Genomic DNA, 23,352 nt, shown 5'->3' on the forward strand with positions numbered 1-23,352 from the left:
TTGGGTTTTGATAAACATTTCATGTAATACTTTTTCACCACATAACACTATGACAAAAATTATCCACCTGACTCCTAAACACTCATGTAAAGCACACCCTTTTCCTGAGACAGTTGAACTCCCTATCTATGACAAACACCAAACTACTCATATAGTCAAATTGTCCATTTCCAGGTACATATGGACTTACACTTCAGCTAATATCTGAGTAACGTCTTGTCACTAGAAAGAGGTATTTATTTGCAAACGGTATGTATGGTCATGGGACAGAAACAGACGGACACCAAACGCGTAACGTGCACCAACATTTATTTAGGGTTTGGGGGGATTGGAGAGTGTGTGTGCTCTTCAGTGCCAAGGAGATGTCCCAAAGCACTTGGACTCGGGCTGGTTGAGGGCCTGGCACTCGAGGTTGGGCTGGTTGAGGGCTTGGTTTGGGTCTGGAGAGTGAAGCATTGGTCATGGTCAGGCAGCGAGTCTGTGGGCACAAAATTGGTTTTTCATAAACAGGTCATGTAATACTTTGTCATTACATAACACTATGACAAAAGTGATCCACCAGACTCCTAAACGCTCACGTAAAGCATACCCTTTTCCTGAGATAGTTGATCTACATGGTCAGGCAGCAAGTCTGTGGCCACGGCTGTAGAGTAGAGTGTAGATAGAGTGCTGGTGGCAGGTTAGCAGTCAGGGCTGGAGAGCAAAGCGGAGGTTGTTGACGAGCTGACAGTGCATGCCGGTGCATCGGTCGAGAGGGAGTTGGAACATGCGTGACTGATGAAGCGGGAACACGGGAACAAGCGAGACATGGGAATGGAGAACAGGCTGGTTGCAGGACGAAGAGCAGGTACGGGAGTCAGGGTCTTCCTGTTTGCTGGTAGCTGATGCTTGCAGGTTCGCAGACTTTCTGGCACAAAACGCTGGACACAGTGGTATAAGAACGCAGACAACCAACAGGTGGCAACAATAACAGGAGGATAAGGCACAGCAGGTGTGTGTGTGTGAGAGGAGAAAGTGATAAGGACAGTTGTGTGTGTAGTGCAATGTAGTGGCAGGCAGGCTTGCATGACCTTGTACAAGATAGCAAAACTGTGTCAGATGGATATATATATGTAGTATGTACGACAGGCTACAATTGCTGTGCACTGAAAGTAAATATAATGCCTTGATGGTCACTGAAATACAAAGGCATAATTGTAGTATGAACACACGTAACTAAGTGTTTTTTGACGTAAATGTGATCTATCAAAGACCCCATGTCTGTAGTGGCGGCAGAGACCATTTGATGAAAGTCTTTTGTTGCCATATAGTTTACTAGAGTATTTGATGTGAAAATGTTGTCATTGAAATCACCCATGATAATGATATTAGAAGTTATGGTTGCCAAGTGATGAATGAGGTTGCTAAGGTTATGTTTAAACAGTGGCATGGGATATTTTGGAGGTCGATAGACTGTTGCTACAATGATGTTTACGTCTGGGAACTGTACAATGGAACATTCTAGATTAGGATATGGAATGGTATGCATCTTGAAGTTCTGTCTGCGGTGTACATATAATCCAACTCCTCCACGTTGCTGTTTGCCTAATTCACACAGAATGCTGTTTTGGGGAGAATATGCTGAAGTACGTGGCGAATTGAAAAATGCATAGTTGTTTTACATGCAGTTTGTGCTGCGAAATGTCTTCTGGTAGCCAGGTTTCTGTCAAAGCAATACAACTTGGAAGGCCTCTCTCAACACACCGTTTTAAATCTTGAACATGATTTAGTAAGCCCTGAATATTCATCAGCCAAATGCTTGTTTGAGAACATATTTCAAAAGATGGTGAATTGCTGAGGAAGTGTGGCATGTCATTTATTGCTCCTTGAACATTGTTTTTGCAATAGATGGCCTTTTCTGAGAAGTGGTGAAGAATTAAACCAGGAAGAGATTTGACACGGCTAAGGGCAACATATGCTTGTCCTGGAGCAAACACTTTCTTCAATGACACAACTGCTTGGTCTAGAGTTAACCCTTGCACCTTATGCACAGTTAAAGCGTAAGCTAACTTCAAAGGTATTTGCCTGCGTGTTCCTCCTTTGTAGTCAATTTGCTGCTCCTCTGGAAATATAGGAGTGGAATTGGACAAATGGGCTTTGTTACAAGGATCTTGTTTCCGTCTTTGTCTACCAATTTCAGGATCATCAAATAACACCTACACTGCTGTTGGTAAAGACTTTGCATCATGTTCAGTTATGTGTTAGGCTGCTGGGCCATAGAAGGTTCACGCTGCATGCTGCATGCTACACGCGTGTAAAGAAAAGTGGACAAACGTAGCATGACTTGCTCTGGGCCATAGAACGGCGTTCACGTTGCATGCTGCACACTTCACGCGTGAAGCGTGAAATGAACATGCACACTTTTTTTTTTTTTTCTAGGCGTGAAGACGGAAATTCCAGTCAATGCATGCGGTCACCGCCGCGCCAGCCAATCAGAACGGGTCTAGGGAGATAACGCTATGCTTTCAGGGGAAAACTTCAGAAAAAATATAATTGAATGGTATAATTGAAAAATAGTTCTTCATTGGGATTGTCAAGCAGATTATAGAATGTTCGGTGAAATTCACCACGGGTTTCTCTCAGAAGGAAGTGTTCTCGGCTCCAAATTCTGTTCCTTTTTCTCTTCCTCTGTCTCAGTAAAAGCAGAATGAGGCAATCGTCGTCATCCGAAGAGTCCATATTGTTGGTTACTCGGTCAAAGTAGAACAGACGCAACACGTGAACATCCAAGCATGAAGTTTAATGGCCCAGGGTCCGGTTCTTCACGTGAACGTGCAGCGTGAACCTTCTATGGCCCAGCAGCCTTACAGAACCACAGACCCCATTAACAAGACCATCTAAAACATCTATATTTTTCATGAGTAACACTCGTGCACCTACACCCAACCATAACTCTGCAGAAAGTGAATTGGTCTTCATGTGTGCATGTTGGCCTTTAAGTGCAACGGTCCTTCCTGTTTTGTGTTCTTTTTTGTAATCATGTGATTTTATAGATATAATATCAGTACAATAAGCATGTAGGCGTTGCATATTCAGTGTGTCCACCTGGTCGTTTGTTGGAAATATATGAAGTGCAGTACTTTCTTCCCCTGTTTCGCGTTGTTGTAAAAGTTTGGCATCATTAGCAAGAAGTGGAGTGTCTTTGGTTTTAGTTCTTAAACGGTTTAACAACTCAGCAAAAACTGTGTCTTGTTGCCTAACTACAGTCGTCAATTGGACAACTGAGAAATTAGTTTTCCACAAATCTACATCAAAATCCATATATAAAGGTGTTCCCCTCACAGGACTTAACTGAAATAAATCTCCGACAGCAATGACACTAACATTACCAAATGGAGCAAAGTTACCGGTTTGTTTTATTTGCCTCAACCGACCATGCACATATGCTAATAATTTGTGGTCAACCATTGATATTTCATCTATAACTATAATCTGCACATGTCCTAATTCACTTCGTAGTGTGTTTAATTTTTCTTCTCCAAGCGGAGTGTATGGCAGTTTCACATTTGTACCAATTCCTAAGGCACTATGAATTGTGGATGCTTTTAGGTTATAAGCCTCAATTCCAGTTGGTGCAGTTAACAGCACCACATTGTCATCTGGTGTACCTGCTTTAGTGGACAGCAAACGACTAGCTTCACAGTGGATAGCTTTGATTAAATGGCTCTTCCCAGTACCAGCACCTCCAGTTATAAACACATGAAATGGGTCAGGGTTTTTCCCTTGCCTCTTATCTAAACACCATTGTCTAATTTGGTAGAAAATCGCTAATTGGGTGTCATTCAGTGATCGGATTAGTGTCATAGCCTCAACTTTAGACAGCGATTTGGTATGTTTCTCCAAAAGAAAAGGAGGACCATCATGTTCTGTCAGATCTGGAATGTCTTCCCAACCCTCATCATCTTTGCCAACCTTTTCTATGATGTCTTGGCACTCTATGCGTTCCTGTTCCTGCCCTGGAGCTAATAGACACCAAGCATCTTCTACAGCATCATCATGTATGTCTTGTGCAGCCAGCTCAAGTACCTCTGTTTCTTTTTCAAAAAGACTTCTATTGTAGTCTACAATGTTCTTCACTGGTTGTAGTATGCCATTTGTGTAAGAGACATGGCCAGTGCTATAAAAGCAGGGCTCGAAATTAACTTTTTTTCTTTGTGTCCCCCAGTGGTCCCGAATTCTGTGTTGTATTGTCCCGAATGGAAGCAATAGTGTCCCCATTTTTTTCCTCTCTGAAATAACCAGTGGTTAATATTATATGAAGTTACTATTATATTTGTAACTATGCGATTTTGAACCCTTTATATCATTTTTACAATAAGTCATAAGACACAAGCGACACATGTCCTATACATCATCTACTTCAAAATTACAGTTATTGCATTTTCAGTTTATTAAACTTTGGCGATCTCACTGTATGAATAGATACCCGTTTATTTAAAGGGGCCAACTAGCTCATTCAGAAAATGTTTCAACTCCCTACATCTGCAGTACACTTTAGTTGAAAATAAGACCCCTTTTATGTTCATTTCATCTACTTATACCTTGAATATCTGTTGGCACTTATAAGGCCAACTTATAATTTTCACCATTACCGTTATCCATTTTTATGAACTTTCCGTTATCCATTTTTATGAACTTTCCGTTATCCATTTTATGAACTTTCGCTGCCGAAACGTGGGCGCAAATGTTAGCAACATCAACATAGTGCCAGGTCCGAGCCTAGTTGTGCTGCTGACTGACTAAACTTTCTGAACGAGAAAGACACCAAGAAAACTCACTTATTCTGTTGAACGGTATCTTCCGTCAATATCATCCACATCATTCCTGTTGTATTTTATAACGTGTCTAACAGTGTTCATTCAGTTGCTAGCATTGCCTGCAGACCAGGCGATGACACTTTGGATCCTGAAGGCAGGGTTCCCGCGAGGTCTTAAAAAGTCTTAAAAGCATTGAATTCGAGAATTTGGAAATAATACCTTGAAAAGCCTTGAAAAAGCATTGAATTTTAATGTGTAGGTCTTAAATTTGTGCACCGATGATAATTTGTATTTTAGCATTGTTCATTACTTAAATACCCCAGCAGGCGTTATTTTTTCGTCATTGTTTTAGTAAATGAGGCACGAGTGGCCAAGTAGCCAATAGTGGTGGAACTGGAGTTGTGGGCGGAACAATTACGCGCGCACACCGACTGAGGTAGCTGCTAATAGTTTACAGCTGGCGATTAATGGAAATTCGGAAAGTCAGGGAGGTGGAAGCAGGCTAAACGATAACTCGACGGTGTAAAAATGGGCAAATGTAAGTTTAACCAGTTATGGCTACATCATAGTTCATTTCGAGAATGGGTTAAACCAGTGGATGGTGACATATTCGCAGCTTTTTGTTCAGTTTGCAAAAGGACGTTTAAATTGGGCACAATGGGCGTTAAGGCGCTGGATTCTCACGCGCAGTCTTCAAAACACATGGCTCTTCTCAATGATAAACGGCAAACGCCGTCTGTTTCATCTGTGTTTCGGCCAGCTGTTGACGTTAGCCAGCTGGTACCTAGCCAACTACCTAGCACGGCTAAGGATGGCCAGTCTGTTGCCGCTACAGTAGTCCCTAGTACTAGAGTTGATTTGCGGACAACACTCGGTTCAACACCTACGATGAAGGCTGAGGTAAGGTATTAGGCAGAGACCCGTCCACCCGTAAATTTGACGGGTGATTGCCGATTTCAACGGGCAAGTATACACACAGACGGATACTGAAACGGACGATAATGCCGAAAATTTTCGCACATGAATACTCCCACATGTCATCCGATAAATCCAGTTATGTTCCGCCCACACACGGACTGGCCATCGGGAGTAGCGGGAGTTTTCCCGGTGGGCTGGTGGTTCAGCGTGGGCCGGCGGAGAAAAAAAAAAACAACAACAGTTGCGCGCTGGCCTTTAATATGATAAGCAATGTTAAGTTTCTTTAACAAACTGTTAACATTGCTTATTACAGTTGCGCGCTGGCCTTTAATATGATAAGCAATGTTAACAGTTTGTTAAAGAAACTGTTAACATTGCTTATCATATTAAAGGCCAGCGCGCAACTGTTTTTTTTTTTTTTCTCCGCTGGCCCACACTGAACCACCGGCCCACTGGGAAAACTCCCGCTACTCCCGATGGCCAGTCCGTGTGTGGTTCCGCCATCATTTACAAATCGTAAGAAACACAGTTTAATACGAAAAATACTGAAAACTTGAAATGAAAAATCAGAATATTTCATCGTTTCCGCCATTTTGGCCCGCACTGAATCTTGTAACATGCGGACTGAATAAATCGCGAATTCTGATTGGTCGAAAATTGCCAAACACCCTGCGTTGTAGTTTCCTCTTTCTTGGCGGGAGAACCGCATTTTTTTTTGCTGACTCACTCTTCTGGATCAAGATGAATCCCAACAAACGCCCCAAATTGAATGTGACAAAAACTGATTCGTTTTTCCACAAAAAGACAGAAAAGGTATGTGTGATACATTGATTAACAAGGGGGTTTCATTGGGGTATGGTAAAATAGAATACTGTTGGTTTTTTTTTTTTTTTATTAAATACTGTAACTAGATCAAAAGATTATATACAATTCATTGTTGTTTATTTTCTTTTCACTTTTGTTACCAAATCAAACACCATACATACATCTGATACATTCAGGAGTGAAACTGAAAAAAATACAAAGTAAAAATATGCAATATTTCTGATCAAAAATTACACGCCATTTCACCCTGAAAATGTCCTAGAATGCAGGAAATGAAGTCTAAATTTCAAAAATTTTCTGGGGGGGCATGCCCCCAGACCCCCCTAGAGGGACTTCGCGCCTGCAGCGCTCGTCTTCGCACCTGCGGCGCTTATCAGGATTATATAAAATATTATTTTTGACTGGTAAATTTCTTTTTCTGCCTAATACCCTAGGCTGAGGTGTTGTGGACGCTACACACAGTAGCCCAACACCAGTCCTACAATGGCAACGAAGGTGTCTCCGAGCTATTTAAATTAATGTTCCCGGAGTACGTGTTGCCCAAAAATGGTTGTCATTTAGCAAGTGGTTTTTTTTTTTTTTTTTTATGATGCTTTAGGCAGGAATGGATGTAAAGGCATAGCTCTTGTGGTAAGTCACTGTTGTTAATAACTGTTGTTAATAATTTTAATAAATCTGTTAATGGTAAACTTAAATGTGTTTTTCATTCACAGAATTTGGAAGTGAAGCCTATGCAATGTATTATCAGTGACTCAGAATATCCAGAATCTTTTAATGTCAAAGACAACTTGGAGACAGAAATTAATTCAGCAAGGTGTCACACAAAAGGACATCCTCCATTGACCCCGAAAATAAATAAGTCTCTTAATTAAGCATCGTCTGCTGAACATTACATGATTTTGTATTGTGGTGGTGTTCGGTGAGTACTCTGTACATCATCCTTTGCGCATTTTCACATTTTTCTAAGAAACGAGTACACACAACTTGAGATGTTTGTTTCCGGTGAATTATGGTGAACTGCGATAAAGGTCTTAAATTTGTGGATTATTGGTCTTAAAAAGCCTTGAAAAAGCCTTGAATTTGACTTGAAGAAACTTGTAGGAACCCTGGAAGGTCCCGGAGACGTTATGTCTGGGCTTTCAGTTTCTTCCCCGCGGTCGGTCCGCTTCAACCACTTCAGCATTTTTGTTCTGGCAAGAGTCGGCGCAGCGTGTGCGCTAGCAATTCCATTCCAAGTCCATATAATGCGGACTCCGGCCGAAGATTCTAGAACAGAATGCGCTGCTCTGTAGCCTATGGATGCAGGTGCATCGAAAGTGTAGCTACTACGTATTTTTCGCTGTTAACGTTTTAAAATTAAAATTGACAAATTAGGTGAATGTCTACGTATGTGTTACGGCTTTGTAAATAATATTAATGTAGAACTTTTTTTCTAGATCTATTTTTTTCCATTGTCCCGGGATTGTCCCAGATATGATCATTTTGTGTCCCGATGACATTTTTTATGGTCCCCGGGACATCGGGACACCGTTAGTTTCGAGCGCTGTATAAAAGTCTTCATACTTTTCATACTGAGGTGGTTTTAATTGCTCATCTATTTTGTATGGTAAAAACAACTGCATGAGAGTATGGTAAAATTGCTCTGGATTACTTGTAGGGGAAAACATGGCATATCTAACAATGGCTGGTTTTCCTCTTGTCCTACGTACAACAAATCCAGCATTGTTTTTCAGTTCAATTTTGTGAACAGATGTCTCCTTACCATATAAAACTCGATACTGCGAAACGAAACTAGCCAAGCACAATTCTTCAAAAGGTTCTCCATCTGGTCTGGACTTATATTTGTCAACTATACCACTCATCCAAATATCTTCAGAAGATAAATTTTGATTTGCTGCGTGGGCTTGTAATGTAGCTAATGGTTTGCTCATTTTTACAATATTATCTCCTGTCGGAACAAAGTGCACATTCCTAGAACATTGTTTTAGATGCATGTTTGTTAATCGATAAACAGCTTCCTGGGCTGAAACATCTCGGTGATGTAAATACACAGTGCCTAATTTTCTTAATGCTTGTTTGGCATCTACATTTTTTTCCTTGAACGCTTCTTTTTGTGCATGTGACAACAGGCCCATTTCCCTTTCAGCTTTTGAAATGTAGGAGATAATGTATACAACACAAGCGTATGCATCCACTACGTACTGAATGTCCATGTTAGCATTCCAACACTTCAGCAAAGATGCATTGTAAGGATTAATCCAAACAGCATTAGGTTGTCTTTTCAGTACAAGTTGGGTTTTCTTAGTCAGTAATTGATATGCCCACTGGTAGGATTCCTGAGTAACAGCTACAGCGGCAAATAATTCTTCAATTGAAGAATACTGTTTATCTGGCTGTGCTATGGCTTCCCGAACTCTAACAATATTTGCAGCTTCTTGTTTTTCAGTCATTTTCGCTGCTATTTGCTCAAGACAAGTACACTTCTCTAAACTACTGCATTGACATGGCTGTTCGTCTTCCTCATCTTCCTGTTTATGGCAGATAAACGTGGTTTTTGATGGTGGTCGAGGAAAATTGAAACGACAAGTAGTTCCTTTCTTCTTACAAGACTTAGCATGGTTTTTGCTGTGTTGCTGTACTGTGGTTACCTTCTCTAACAAATTCTCATCATTACATGGCAACTCGCAAGTAACATAAGTGTCCACAAAATCCACCACTGCATCATCTGACTGTTTGCCTATTTGAGGGGCATTCTCCACCCAAAACAGACAGTGCACATGGGGAGAGCCACGCTGTTGAAATTCAATTCTATAAAAATAATCCACAACTTTTCCTACAGGATGACATGGAGACATAATAACTTCAGACAAAAATTTGTGCCAGCGAAAATCAAACATTCTTGCAGCTAAAACAGGGTTTTGATGCAGGAGGTTGCATCTCTCACTCCAATCTAAATCATGTACATTTTCATGTCTGCCTTCCTGCTTCAAAATACTTTCTAATAAATTCTCCCACCGCAGATCAGCTGACGAAAATGAGCAAAACCATGTTGGAATGCCCAGCTGACGAATCATAGCAAACAAGTCTTTTTGAACACCCTGCCAGTAAGGTGGAGATCCATGTATGGGTTTTAAGAACCTATAACCCTCATCGTGTTTAAGTAGATTTCTCAACACTTTTTCATCTCCTTACCATCTCTGGCCCTATTGCTATCTTCTTTTCTGTTCCTTTACCTTTCCTTAACGCAATAGACACTTTTGATACTACCTGAGACATTTCAGATACATACTGAGCATAGAAAATGTACTCAATGTTTTTGCCAAAGCGTGAGTCTGCACTCATTATTCGAAGATTGAAATACCGTGACAAGCTTAATTTTTCCTTCTTCGGCTCATGATAAGTATTTCGGCCATCTGGAAAGAGTGCAGGGAAGCACTTCCCTTCTGTATTTGCATCTAACAGCAATGGCACAGGCGTGTTACCTTCACCAGGGGCAACGTGTAAAATCTTATCGAAATAATGGTCTAACACCTCTTGCCCAATGTCTACAGGCTGAAGGCAGGTGTCCATATGCACGCAATGTTGCTGCCTGTCATGTAAAAGATTGTCCTCATTGGCAGCCTCAGAGTCTATTTCAGTGTCAGCATGTGTAACCTCTGTGTCCTGAGCATAAACATTCTCCCAATCACGATTAAATTGTATGTCTGAATACAAACTATTGCATTCCTTCAAATAAGACAAAGCTTGTCGTATATGATCTATATTCACAAACTCATACCTATAATGACCTTTATAAGTCAGCTTCCTCTTCAATTTGACACGAACTAAAAAGTTATCCACATCAGAACTTGGCAACACATTTGTGGTTTGAACAACATTGGCTGGCACACATGTGACTGGACCATGTACTCCATTCTGCCCCCCTTTTGGTAAAGCCAATATCTTCATAAAAGGAATTTGTAATGCAATCAAATGCTGTTCCAAGTTATTCAAACAGGCCAGTTGTTCAGGCACACTACAAACTGATAAATTATTATGAACGCTTTCTGCTGGCATAACTCCTCTACTAAGGTTATTGTGACAGCAATGACAAATCCACAAATGCATTCTAGTTGATTGTAGCCACTCACAGTCAGTCTTGCAATATGCTGTGCATTTATGTAAATAGTCCTCTGTAATACATTGTTTTGCTACAGCCATTCTTTGTTTTGTGTCTGCATATTTGGTTTGGTCACATATCTTCACCTGATCTTAAAACCATGTGCGATGACACACACAACAAACATAATTAGGGCCGCCTTTTACTTTTTCCAAAAATGTTGCCATAACTACCGCAAATTGCTCTGCATTCTTTTGTTGTTGGCGTCTCAGTCGTGCACGGTATTTTACATTCTCACGAAGGCGCTTATTGCTTTTATATTTGTCTTTATAAGCTGTTTGGAGGGCAATTCTATGTTCAAGGTCATGCGCATACTTCATTTTACTGGCTCGTTTCACTGCTGTTCTAAACTCCAACATTTCTGCATATTTTATAATGCTAGCTTGTTTGACTGCTTCTCGGTGTGATTCAATCTCTGCATATTTTCTTGTACTTGATTGCTTCTTGGCATTTCTGTATTTCTCACTCTCAACATATTTGGTTCTACCTGCCTGCTTCTTGGCATTTCTGTATTTTTCACTCTCAACATATTTGGTTCTACCTGCCTGCTTCTTGGCATTTCTGTATTTTTCACTCTCAACATATTTGGTTCTACCTGCCTGCTTCTTGGCATTTCTGTATTTTTCACTCAACATATTTGGTTCTACCTGCCTGCTTCTTGGCATTTCTGTATTTTTCACTCAACATATTTGGTTCTACCTGCCTGCTTCTTGGCATTTCTGTATTTTTCACTCTCAACATATTTGGTTCTACTTGCCTGCTTCTTGGCATTTCTGTATTTCTCACTCTCAACATATTTGGTTCTACCTGCCTGCTTCTTGGCATTTCTGTATTTTTCACTCAACATATTTGGTTCTACCTGCCTGCTTCTTGGCATTTCTGTATTTTTCACTCTCAACATATTTGGTTCTACCTGCCTGCTTCTTGGCATTTCTGTATTTTTCACTCTCAACATATTTGGTTCTACCTGCCTGGTTCTTGGCATTTCTGTATTTTTCACTCTCAACATATTTGGTTCTACTTGCCTGCTTCTTGGCATTTCTGTATTTTTCACTCTCAACATTTGGTTCTACCTGCCTGCTTCTTAGCATTTCTGTATTCACATTCTTCATACTTCCATTTGCTGTCTACCTTCATTGCTAGCCTATGCTTTACAGTGAAAATGCTTTTGGGAGCACATACTTCTGCCTTGTTTTCTTTACTGTATCCACTGTCTTTTCTTGGACTAAGAGCTTCATACCGTTGACTCTGACGTTGTACAACTGTATTCCTATAAACAGTGTCTGAGTGATATTTACTGAGCATCTTTAGTTTTATAGCTGCTTTGTTGGCATGGTAATGCCATCTTTTTCGCATTGTAATCCTTTGCTGTTTCACACATGTTTTCAGCTTTCTTGCATGTCTCACTGATGGACACTCATCATTTTCATTTTCACAATACAGTTGTGCTTGTAAGCCTTCAGCACATGATTTCCTACCACTTCGAAGTTGCCTAGTTTGCCATTGTTCTCCCCTAGCAATTACTTGACAATGTCTACTGCATTGTTGTTCATTAATATTCTTCACACACATGACTATAATTTCCATTACAGTGTTCAACATACACACCAGGTGTGTCATGTCTGCTGTCAAGGCATTTGTATACCAACCATTTCTGTGCAGTATATGTATAAATATCCACGTGTAATAAATTAGCCATTGCCTGAATTTCTTCCTCTGTAGCCCAAGTCTTGACATATTGCATCCCTGAGGTGGTGATGTAGTCAATTACAGAAGTATACTGCTGCCGCAAATATTGCTTGCACTGTTCCTGATTGTCTTTCAAATATTTCACCACTGCGAAACGAAACTTCTTGTGATTGTCTTGGGAACCACTGACAGCCTGACTAACTGCTCGAAAAAAACAGCTGCCATCTCCAACTATTGTATAGGTCTGACAGGGTAATCCCAAATAAGACTGTGGAACACACACTTCGTCCTCATTTCTCTGCAGTTCTACTTTAATCATGTCACACGTTTTGTGCAGCTTCCCTACAGACAGGACGAAAATATTTAGCTATACTCGGCAACTCTGCTATGCATATCAGGTCTGCAGTACTATCTGTTGACATGCCTTCAACACATTCCATATCTGATTCACTTTGTACATCATATGCACCATCAATCCCTGTCTCTGCACACTTCTTTGCATTGAACAAGACCTGTGATTGACCCTGCAAGTCCCATTGTTCCACAGATATATCTTCCTTGTTATCATCAACTCCACACCCCTTAATCATATCACCATGTAGCTTTGTGTCTTCATTATCGTTTACTTCCTGCCACTCTGCCTTCTCTGATATTGCATTGTTTGCTTGTAAAGTCACAGACACACCACTTGGTTCAAACCGTTTCTGTCCACTACCTTTAGAAAATAATCTGTGTGAACACAGTGCATTCAGACTGCCAAATGCCAGTACTATACTTCTCCCGTTGTCATCGATATATCCAGTAGCATTGCGTGCATGAGTCCACCAAAAAATATTCTGTGTTGTGCCTAATTATAGCACAGGTTACACCACACATTGTTGCAAAACAGTTGTTGTGTTTGTCAAACACCAACTGCAGTCCATCCAGTAAAGACGCATCAAACCCTGGCACAACATATCCGCCTTTGCCTAGGTTCCCTTGAAAGATCTCAAAGCTATACTGACATTGGAATGTGCTTTGGTTGAGAAGTACTTGAGGTGATAACTCACTCACAAGCAGGTATTTGTTAGTAGTAGGATCACTAATACAACCAGATTCTCTTAATGTAGTGTACAGCGCATCTCCTCGCTCAAGAACTGCATTTAGCTCCTTTGTGGTCCATGTATTAACTGTCTGGACATTGTGAAATACCATTGCCATTAAACTAATGGCTGTGCACTGGCTTCCACCATATTGAAAGCATCTGTCTGCTTGATGAAAATCTCCTGGAACAACTGTCCTATCACCTGTTTTTGTTGGAAACACTTCTGCCTTTTTTGGCACTACAGTAGGAACAACCTCATGACCCTTCATACATCCATATCCACTACTTTCAGGCATTAATGAACTGCTGTGTGTTGCTACCATTGACCCTCCATCACACCAACTTTCTGTCACAACTACATCGGTGTCAAGCCCTCCCCCAGGTCCCTCATCACCTGACACAACCTTATAGCCAATGCTTTCTGTGAACAACGAAGCCCTGTCTGGCACTACTGTGTGAACATTATCAACAATCTCTGCATTTTGTTTTCCAGCATTGTCTTTTCCAGCAACACATTCTGTCGGTGCAACATTATTGCCAACTATGCTGTACACACTGCTTCCTAACAATGACATCAGGTGTTGCATGTGAAACATCAAGTCATGAATATTTGTGTAAAACGCTACAACACTTGCTCCCAACTTACTATCCATTCCCCACAAGTCATGTGTGTTTAAGTCAACCAAAACAACATACTCCTGGTGCCTCATCACTGTAAACACCTCTCCTGCAACTGCTACAGCGCAATGACCACAGCTGGCCAGTATTTCCTGCACTTGTTCTTCTAGAACATCACATCCAGCTTCATCAGCAGCATTGCCATCAACAGTGTGCCCTACACTCACTGTGCACTTCTCAGAAAATATGGTCTGCAACTCATGAAACACAGACAGCCACTCCCAGTCTGCCATGTTAACATTATCCCAATCCACAGAAGTATTTGCAAATGTGGTTGTACAAATCTTTTGCCCTTCTCTTTCAATGTCGTCTGGAACACTCCTAGTCCAAGAACAAACAGGCGCCACATCACATTTCCGCACTGCAACTACTGAGGACACCATCTTATTAACAAAAGCCTTCCCTTCACTTTGACCAGTTTGTTTTTGCAAGAGTTGCCCTGACTTTATTGATGCAGGAAGCTCGTCACTACATGAACAGCCAACAGTTACTCCAGCTTTGCTCTTATCTTTGGTGTTCACTGTGTGTCTCTTGCGATGACTCTTTGGTGTAGCCATCTGTAATGACAAGTAACAGTAATGTTAATCACAGTAACTCCAACCATGCACCTATTCTTGTTTGTCAGCTTCTTTTAATTCCATTTCCCCCTCCCAACATGGCCTGTACCATTGTTGCTTTCTATTTGCAATTTATGCTGTGATGTCTGTCCTGCAACTTTTGTCTTTGAAATGCCTTTTCTAAATGTGCTATACAAATATACAACACAAATCACAGAGGTACTGTGTAAATATACTCCCTACCTCCACCTAAACAAGTTTTGCCTCATTGCACATTTTCACACCTACACCTATCAGAAAGAGGTGTAAAAAGCATGACAGATTAGGACAGTGTAGCACAGCCATTAACTGCTGTTCACACCTCTATTACAAACATGAGCAACACTACAGTCATTGCACCTCATCATCCACCTTACAAGCCATACCACATCACACATTTGCAGCTGCAAAAAACGCAACCAAACACATCACATTTTCCTTTCATACCTGCTCAGTTCCACACACCATCTCTGCTGTCGATCCAGACAGATCTGCTGGGGCAACTTTGTCCATTTCCTCCAGCATCTTCCAACTGAAATGGATTGGATTCAGTACAACTGCGCAGTCCTGCAGGACCATGTCTGGCTTGTATTTCTTCCGTGGTTGCACAACAGTCCACTCCTCCACATTTGAGGTCCTCACCACAACACCGTGCTCGTTCCTAGGAACAGGCCTTTCCTTCACTGCAGCTGTTGATGCAGACCTTCCACCCATTGGCACTGCCTTTCGACATGCTTCTGCTTTAACAACTTCTTTGGATAATTGTTGATAAGCTGCAGCCCATATCAGATCAACCAAGATCTCCATTCCAGCTGTATCACTCAGATGCACACCATCACGAGCCCACAACTCGAGTCGCTTCACTGGGAAGTGCTCCGCCACAGAGGCATACCTCACACCTACAACACAACCATTGCTATTACATTCTACACAAAGTATACACATGTAATGTTTAGTAACAAACAGTACAACACAAGCATGCATTTGTGATATCTCACACCACAGTCCAACCACAAATTACTTACCCATACGTGCAGAAATCCGATGAAACTCTTGACGAACAGATTCCTGCCAGCCCTCATCAAAATTTAGCCGTGGTGGGAAATCCAAAATAAGCACGTTGGGCCAAATGCTGAGTGCAGTCCGAATCAATTTCTCAAACTCGGTTGCAGCTTCTGCTATGGTTCTAGAAGAGGTCAAATTATTTCCAGGCGCAAAAAGACAGACCACTTCAGGAACGGGAGTTAGTCGCATGCAGCATCTCGGTCCTCAGCTGGTTAGCTGACGCCCCTGGTGTTGACATGACTCCAAAAGACAACTTGCCCTCTGGCATCTTCACAAAGCCATCTGCAATGCTCCGAAGGTGAGAGTCACCAACAAGCAACACAAACTGAAAAAACAAAAACGCCATATTAGACATCGCATCTCTGTAGCTCATCTTTCTGCAACCACAGCCAATGCATACCCCCATGTACCCCTATGCAAAATATACCAACAATCCCTCCCTAATAAACTCACGCATCAATGATAACACCAAAGCCCCACTAGGTAGAAGAGAAACCCCAGAAAAAAACACAAAACACACAAACAACAAAAAAAACAAAACACTTGTTTGCGCTTGCCGCTTTTTGTGTCATCAAGACACAACGACCGTGTTTTTAACCATGGAATTGGGTGTGCGCGCTGCGTGCACGCTGGAAAGACAGGTAGAAAGAAACGTCTCGGCTCACGTTTCAGGCGTTACTTCAGTTTCAACGGATATACTTTATACGTGCTTCCCTGCAGCGGCAATCTCGCTGCACCACTCTGTAAAGTTCACTGCAGTGTTTGTCGTCAACACATTCATTGTCGATTACACAATTTTTTCCCGCCACTTCGCTTCAGCCCTTTGTCGGACTATTGACAACAGAGCTACAGTGTGCATGAACCGATGATTCCTTTACGCTAACAGCTGACTGCAAATTTGCACAGGGTGAAGGAAATGCCATAGTCAGCTGATGGTTCTTAACTACTGCAACTTTTAAAACAAACAACAATGGCCTTACCTTTTTGTCTGGTCTGTTCTCTGGCAGCACAAGCTTATGGCTGCATCCAGTGTGTACTGAAATGGGCCATCTCCGTGCTCTATGACGATTCCCAGTTCCGTAGCATGCGCCTTGCTCCTTGGTCTCTCGAAACTGTATGTCGAGTCCATTCCATTCGGCCCACTGTCGCTTCGTCGCCTGAGAACGTCGGAAGGCTTTCCCGCGAGGCATGTTGACACAGGCGAAATTCTCCAAAAACCCAACTGACCAAGTAGCTCGACTCAAATTCCTCTTCCAGCAGTCTCTTCTTCAGCTCCACCACAATCAGCAACACAATAGGCTGTTTGAACCAAAACTGGCCCTGAATGTCTATAGTCGTAGTCACCACACTAAAGTTGTCACACATTTCTCCCAAAACCCACTCTGACCACGCCTTTCGGCTACCCATATTGAACGGTCTATTATCCACCTTAATCGCCCCTCTTCATATACAAACTACATGCCTGATTGCTTCACTACTTGTCACTGGCAAAAGCAATGCCTATTTTGTGCAGTAGCTGAAATATGCACCCTGCTTCCATGTTACAGCTATTTATTTGAAAGTACAAATTACAGATATAAATAAATACATCACCAAATCCATAAATAAAATACAAAACATTGCGTATTAATGGGAGAAACAGTCAATTCACCATGTCCCTTCATAAACTACACTCACTCTATTCGTCCCCTCCTATGTAGAAAACAAAACAAATAACCAAAACACAATACTTTGCAGCAGTGATTACTTCGGCTCACTGTATCCTTCGTTTACACTGCTGTGCTATTGACAACAACTACACAATAACACAACAAATGACCCAGCTACAGACAACTGCATCGACATTACATCACCATTAGCCTAAATTACCAACGCATAATTATTAAATTGCTGTGGGACTTACATGTTGCTTCAGTTTCATTTTTGTTGCAATTTCATGTATTGCTGAAACAACTTTGAGATGCCGACCAAATATACATGACAACTCTTAGCCGCGTATCACTTTTGCAGCTATTTTGAAACTGCAGTACATCTTACAACAACAATAAAACTGACATGGGTTTCTCAAGTGATTTTCATGGAATTCCATCCGCGGATCCCGCTTTATCTACAACCAGGATTGCATGAGGTACTTTTCTCATTTTAACAACAATATCACGCACATACACTCATTGCCATACACTGTTTTATTCACATACAAATGAACAAACAAATAAACGGCAGGTTGCGCGCCCGACAGCTCAGTCAGTCCAGCATGTTGTAATTTAAATCGTCCAAGAAAGCTGCCACATTCTACCTTCTTGCCACCCGACTACTTTTCATAGACCACTATTAACTCATACAGTGATGCAGTATTGCAGATAACAACGTAATGCACAATTTTGTGTCGACAATACGGGAACATTTTATTACTTTGCAGGGCAATACAACAATAACTGACTGCATACCATTCACAGCGCTTAAACCTCGCCCTCTGCTGAACCGCAAGTTACGCACCAACGGCGCAGAAACTAATAATAATAATAAAAATGATAATGGATTTTATTTCAAAACACCCAAAAACACTGTACAAAGATACGTTTTTTTTTTTTTAGGAACTATAGGCCTATACGTGTCCAGACAAGTGATTCTTTGTCATATATTTGCCTATTCATCAGTGTGCATGATTGATTCACTTGAAGATCATATTGCGAGCACTACATTGTGCAAAATCATCTAGCCTATCCCCAACATACATTCATGGCCTTGAACATTTTGCCTAGCCAGCCATTCATCAAACAAGCATATTTTTGGCATGTGCCTGCAGTTGCCTAAGAGCAGCTGCCTTGGTGCTTCGGATTGCTAGAAGTCATTAGGAATGCTTTGCTGGGGGCGTGTCCTGGATAACTGCAGGATCTTGTACCGCCATCAGTGTTCCAGGTGTGGTGCCAACTGCATGCCCCCCTGCCGGCAACAGCAACTCGTACTCACCTGACAGGAGAGACAACATGATCAAGAAGGTGGTTCACCTTTGGCGAGGCTTAGCCATTGCACTTTGGCTGTGCTGACCCGGATAAATTCCCCACATGTGGAAATCTGAGGTGCATAACTTCTGGTAGTGGTGGACTGCATCCGCGGTCTGCCCTGATGTTGTTAAAAGCAAGCAATATTGCGTTGCTGGGGGCGTGTCCTGGAAAGCTGCAAGATCTTGTACCGCCATCAATGTTCCAGGTGCGGTGCCAAGTGCCTGCCCCCTGCCAGCAACAGCAACTCATACTTACCAGGCAGGGGAGACACCATAATGAAGGTGGTTCACCTTCGGCGAGGCTAAGCCATTGCACTTCGGCTGTGCTGACCCGGATGTGGTGTTATAAGCAAGCAATATTGGGAAATGATTAACTCATACAGTATTGCAGATAACAACGTATTGCACAATATTGTGTCGACAATACGGGAACATTTTATTACTTTGCAGGGCAACACAACAATAACTGACTGCGTTACCATTCACAGCGCTTAAACCTCGCCCTCTACTGAACCGCAAGTTACGCACCGACGGCGCAGAAACTAATAATAATAAAAATAATAGATTTTATTTCAAAGCGCCTTTCAAAACACCCAAGGACAATGTACAAAGATGTCTTTTTAGGAACTATAGGCCTACACGTGTCCAGACAAGTGATTCTTTGTCATATATTTGCCTATTCATCAGTGTGCATGATTGATTCACTTGAAGATCATATTGTGAGCACTACATTGTGCAAAATCATCTAGCCTATCCCCAACATACATTCATGGCCTTGAACATTTTGCCTAGCCAGCCATTCATCAAACAAGCATATTTTTGGCATGTGCCTGCAGTTGGCTAAGAACAGCTGCCTTGGTGCTTCGGATTGCTAGAAGTCATTAGGAATGCCTTGCTGGGGGCGTGTCCTGGATAGCTGCAGGATCTTGTACCGCCATCAATGTTCCAGGTGTGGTGCCAACTGCATGCCCCCCTGCCAACAACAGGAACTCGTACTCACCTGACAGGGAAGACACCATGATCAAGAAGGTGGTTCACCTTTGGCGAGGCTTAGCCATTGCACTTTGGCTGTGCTGACCCCGATGAATTCCCCACATGTGCGAATCTGAAGTACATAACTTCTGGTAGTGGGAGACTGCGTCCGCGGTCTGCCCTGATGTTTTTAAAAGCAAGCAATAATGCGTTGCTGGGGGCGTGGGGCGTGTCCTGGATAGCTGCAAGATCATGTACCGCCATCAATGTTCCAGGTGCGGTGCCAACTGCCTGCCCCCCTGCCAGCAACAGCAACTCATACTCACCTGGCAGGGGAGACACCATGATGAAGAAGGTGGTTCACCTTTAGCGAGGCTTAGCCACTGCACTTCAGCTGTGCTGACCCGGATGAATTCCCCACATGTGGGAATCTGAAGTGCATAACTTCTGGTAGTGGGAGACTGCGTCCGCGCTCTCTCCTGATGTTAAAAGCAAGCAATATATACACACACACACACACACACACACAGCTCTTTTGCCATGTGTCCAATTCTGTGCTTTGTCGCCATTGTGGGAGTAATGTCTCTTGCCGAAGAAGCTGTGGAAGGTATTTCGCGGGGACGCATGCCCCCGCCCCCCTTGGCCGCTGGCGCGAGGGCCCGTCAAGGCCGCTTGCGGCTTTTATTGTTGCTGCTGCTTCTTCCGTGTTTTTGCTTCGATATTCGCGCCAAGGTTTATACAAACGTAGCGACGTAACTGACATGTACAGTGATGTAATAACGTGGCTTTGCTTAGCACCGTGAGCTATGGAAAAGCAAACTGGTTCCCAGCTGGCTCGCAAGTTGAATGAGTTGTGAACCAGCACTGGCCCCGAACCAGCCCTGGAACTGATTTGGTGGAAAAGGGGTACGTGAGGCACAGCACATCTGCTAGTTAGAGTTCATGATGTGCTTTCAGGTCCACAATGTGGGATGGAAGTCCCTGCGTGTTATGGTGGATGATGGTTAAAGTGTTGGGAGTTTGTTCTATTGATTTAAAAAAAAAAAAAGTTAACAATGGTCTACAGCTCTGGAAAGAGGCTTGATTCATATTTTCCTGAGCTGTCTTGATTTCGGGGTCAGCATATCTCCCCCCCCCCAGTCAAAGTCACAGATGGTCAGACCTCCCAGCGAAGTTGTGCGGCTGAGAGCTACATAAGCCATGGCTGGTTCAAAGACACGTTTCAGGCACACAACCGCTGACGCCATTGTCATGCGTTGTACTTTGTGGGTCGTACACGCAAAGGCCAACTTCATGGGGAACTGGCGACGAACAACCCCTTTTTTGTTGCTCAGGTTCTCCTCAGATCTTTCAATATAGGCCAGATTATCTGAGGGACCCAAGATCTTTTTGCGGAATCTCTGTCCTGCTGTGGGATTGTCCAGTTGGAGTCCAATCAACTTTACAAATTTTGGCTCGCTCTCCGTCATTACAATGTGCGAGATGGTTCCAAATGTTCCATTAACAATTTCGTCAGGCAAGTCTCGCTTGTTACCTTTAATGTCAAACACCATCGTCATGCAGCCAGTTGTAGGCATTTTCCTGTAATCCTGAGCTGTAATGGCGATAGTATCCTCGTGGAGGGAGGCTAGAGTGTCAGAGTTGTGACGGTCAACTTCTTTGTTGGTAGCATATATGTAGCCTATCTACTGGACAATCCTTGACATCAGCCACTGCCTGTGTGAGCAACCCTCTATCTTCATCGCTCAAAGGATCAAGCTTTTGCTTCACTCTAAGGCGGTTCAGGAGTTCAGCAAAAGCTCGATCGTCCTTCTGTCGCATGATCTCTGTAAGGATGACCATTTTGAAGTGATCCTTCCAGAGATCAAACTGTGTCCTCATACCCACACTGGCTTGGCTCTACCGAGAGGCGGCAGTTGATAAGTCGCCTACAGCAAGGACAGAAATTCCTCCAAATGGCTTCCTGTTTCCTCTGATCTGTTGAAAACGCCAGTTGACGTAAGCAAACAGCTCTTTGGAAACCATGGAGATCTCAATTATGAATCTCTGCGTTGGACAGCGTCGCTCTGACCTCATCAAGGGCATTTCCAAGACCTTGATATGGTGACTTCAAGGATCTTGGGAGTTTGAGGATGGAGTGCAACGTAGTGCCAGAGATGTTGAAGTCTGCTGTGCCAGTGAAGGCAGTCAGCAGCACTGCAGGCTGGGACATGTCTGCTTGGTCCCGGAATCTGGGGAGCTCACGCAGAATCCTCGTTGCCTCCTGGTAAACGCACTTGATTACGTGCGATTTACCACAGCCAGCTCCCACTGTCAAAAAGTAATAAAATGGCTCTACATCGCGACCTCACACAAGTTCAAAGCACCACTGACGTATGCTGTAGAAGATAGAAGCCTGCATTTCGTTCAGACTTGGATACATTTTTCTCACAAAGTCTGGACTTGACTCCGGTGCTTCTATTCTAGGCTTGGAGCTCCTCCCATCTTTCTTGACTTCAAATTCAGGAACTTCTTGGTCCTCGTGCTCGTCAGGTTCTCGCTCTGCAAGACACTCTAACCGTTCTGCTTCTACTTCAGGCGCAAAAGAGTTCCACTCATTAACTATAGGGCCGTGCACCTGATACTGTTCTAACGCTTCGTCGATCTTTCTACCTTGACCTTCGTAGCATTTTTTTTGTTGCGGGTTACAACGTCTTGGACACTCGTACCCGCCTTTTGGCCACACTTATAAAACTGCTCGTAGGTCGGGTGTGCTTCATCTCTCAGGTCGTCATCAGATCTGTGTGGTTTGAGCAGTCTTCTATAGAACTTCTCAGGTGTTTTCTTCTCTGAGAAGCGAGGAAATCTAATAATTGCTGGTTTTCCAGCAGTCCTTTTCTGAATAAAGCCCATGTCATTTAAGAGGGGGATGGCGCTTTTACTTTGACTTTGCTGTCCGTACAGCACCCTGTACTCTTACGCAAACTCGGCCATACACATGTGCAAACTCTCGATCGAGAGGTCTGTTGACGTCTTTTTCAGGTAGGCCTGACATCCACACCTCCTCTGAACCCGGTTCCATTTGTTTGAGTCTGCCAATAGGGTGACTCATCTTCAGACCCTCCTCATCGGTCTGAAGGTACACAACGGACCGGGAGCACCTCTTCAGACGTAAGCTTCATCCATGGGCAGTTTAGGGAAGACAAATCTACAGGCAACATTGCCTTTTTTGCAGGACTTGGAATGTTTCCTACTGTGCACCTGAACCTCTGAGACAATTCTGTGGAGCTCCAGGTCTGGCTCGGGGTCAGGCATCTTACATGAGATATACCGATCTATAAATGCCGATATGTCGAGGTCGAAGTCCTCTTCAAATTTGGGTGCATTTTTAATCCAAATTAGCACGTGTATATGGGGACTTGGTCTAGCTTGGAACTCAACCCTATAAAAGTAATCCTCTACTTCACCAATGGGCTGTGCTGGTGAGAGGATAAGGTTGGTCATCAGAGCATCGACTCTCTTTGCAAACATGCGCATTACTGTTCCGGGGTTGCTCCGCAGAATGTCGCATTTTGCTTTCCAGTCGA

General features: G+C 42.8%; 1 protein-coding gene and 3 non-coding genes across 4 annotated transcripts; 3 read left to right on the forward strand and 1 right to left on the reverse strand.

The window, feature by feature from the left end:
• Positions 1 to 687: 687 nt before the first annotated feature.
• On the reverse strand, positions 688 to 21,667 carry LOC132900203 (uncharacterized). The gene is given in 12 exon segments (XM_060942232.1): positions 688 to 907; positions 1,134 to 1,657; positions 1,659 to 2,195; positions 2,806 to 4,156; positions 8,082 to 9,724; positions 9,726 to 10,202; positions 15,193 to 15,644; positions 15,771 to 15,931; positions 16,032 to 16,135; positions 17,038 to 17,138; positions 20,949 to 21,380; positions 21,481 to 21,667. Coding segments are annotated over 12 exon segments (6,189 nt in total).
• Positions 18,773 to 18,934, forward strand: LOC132901044 (U1 spliceosomal RNA). The gene has a single exon (XR_009656825.1). It is a non-coding gene; the product is annotated as a U1 spliceosomal RNA (small nuclear RNA).
• Positions 19,807 to 19,968, forward strand: LOC132901045 (U1 spliceosomal RNA). The gene has a single exon (XR_009656826.1). It is a non-coding gene; the product is annotated as a U1 spliceosomal RNA (small nuclear RNA).
• On the forward strand, positions 20,105 to 20,268 carry LOC132901042 (U1 spliceosomal RNA). The gene has a single exon (XR_009656824.1). It is a non-coding gene; the product is annotated as a U1 spliceosomal RNA (small nuclear RNA).
• Positions 21,668 to 23,352: the final 1,685 nt, after the last annotated feature.

The sequence above is a fragment of the Neoarius graeffei genome, chromosome 16 (assembly GCF_027579695.1).
Source record: "Neoarius graeffei isolate fNeoGra1 chromosome 16, fNeoGra1.pri, whole genome shotgun sequence".
Classification (NCBI taxonomy): domain Eukaryota; kingdom Metazoa; phylum Chordata; class Actinopteri; order Siluriformes; family Ariidae; genus Neoarius; species Neoarius graeffei.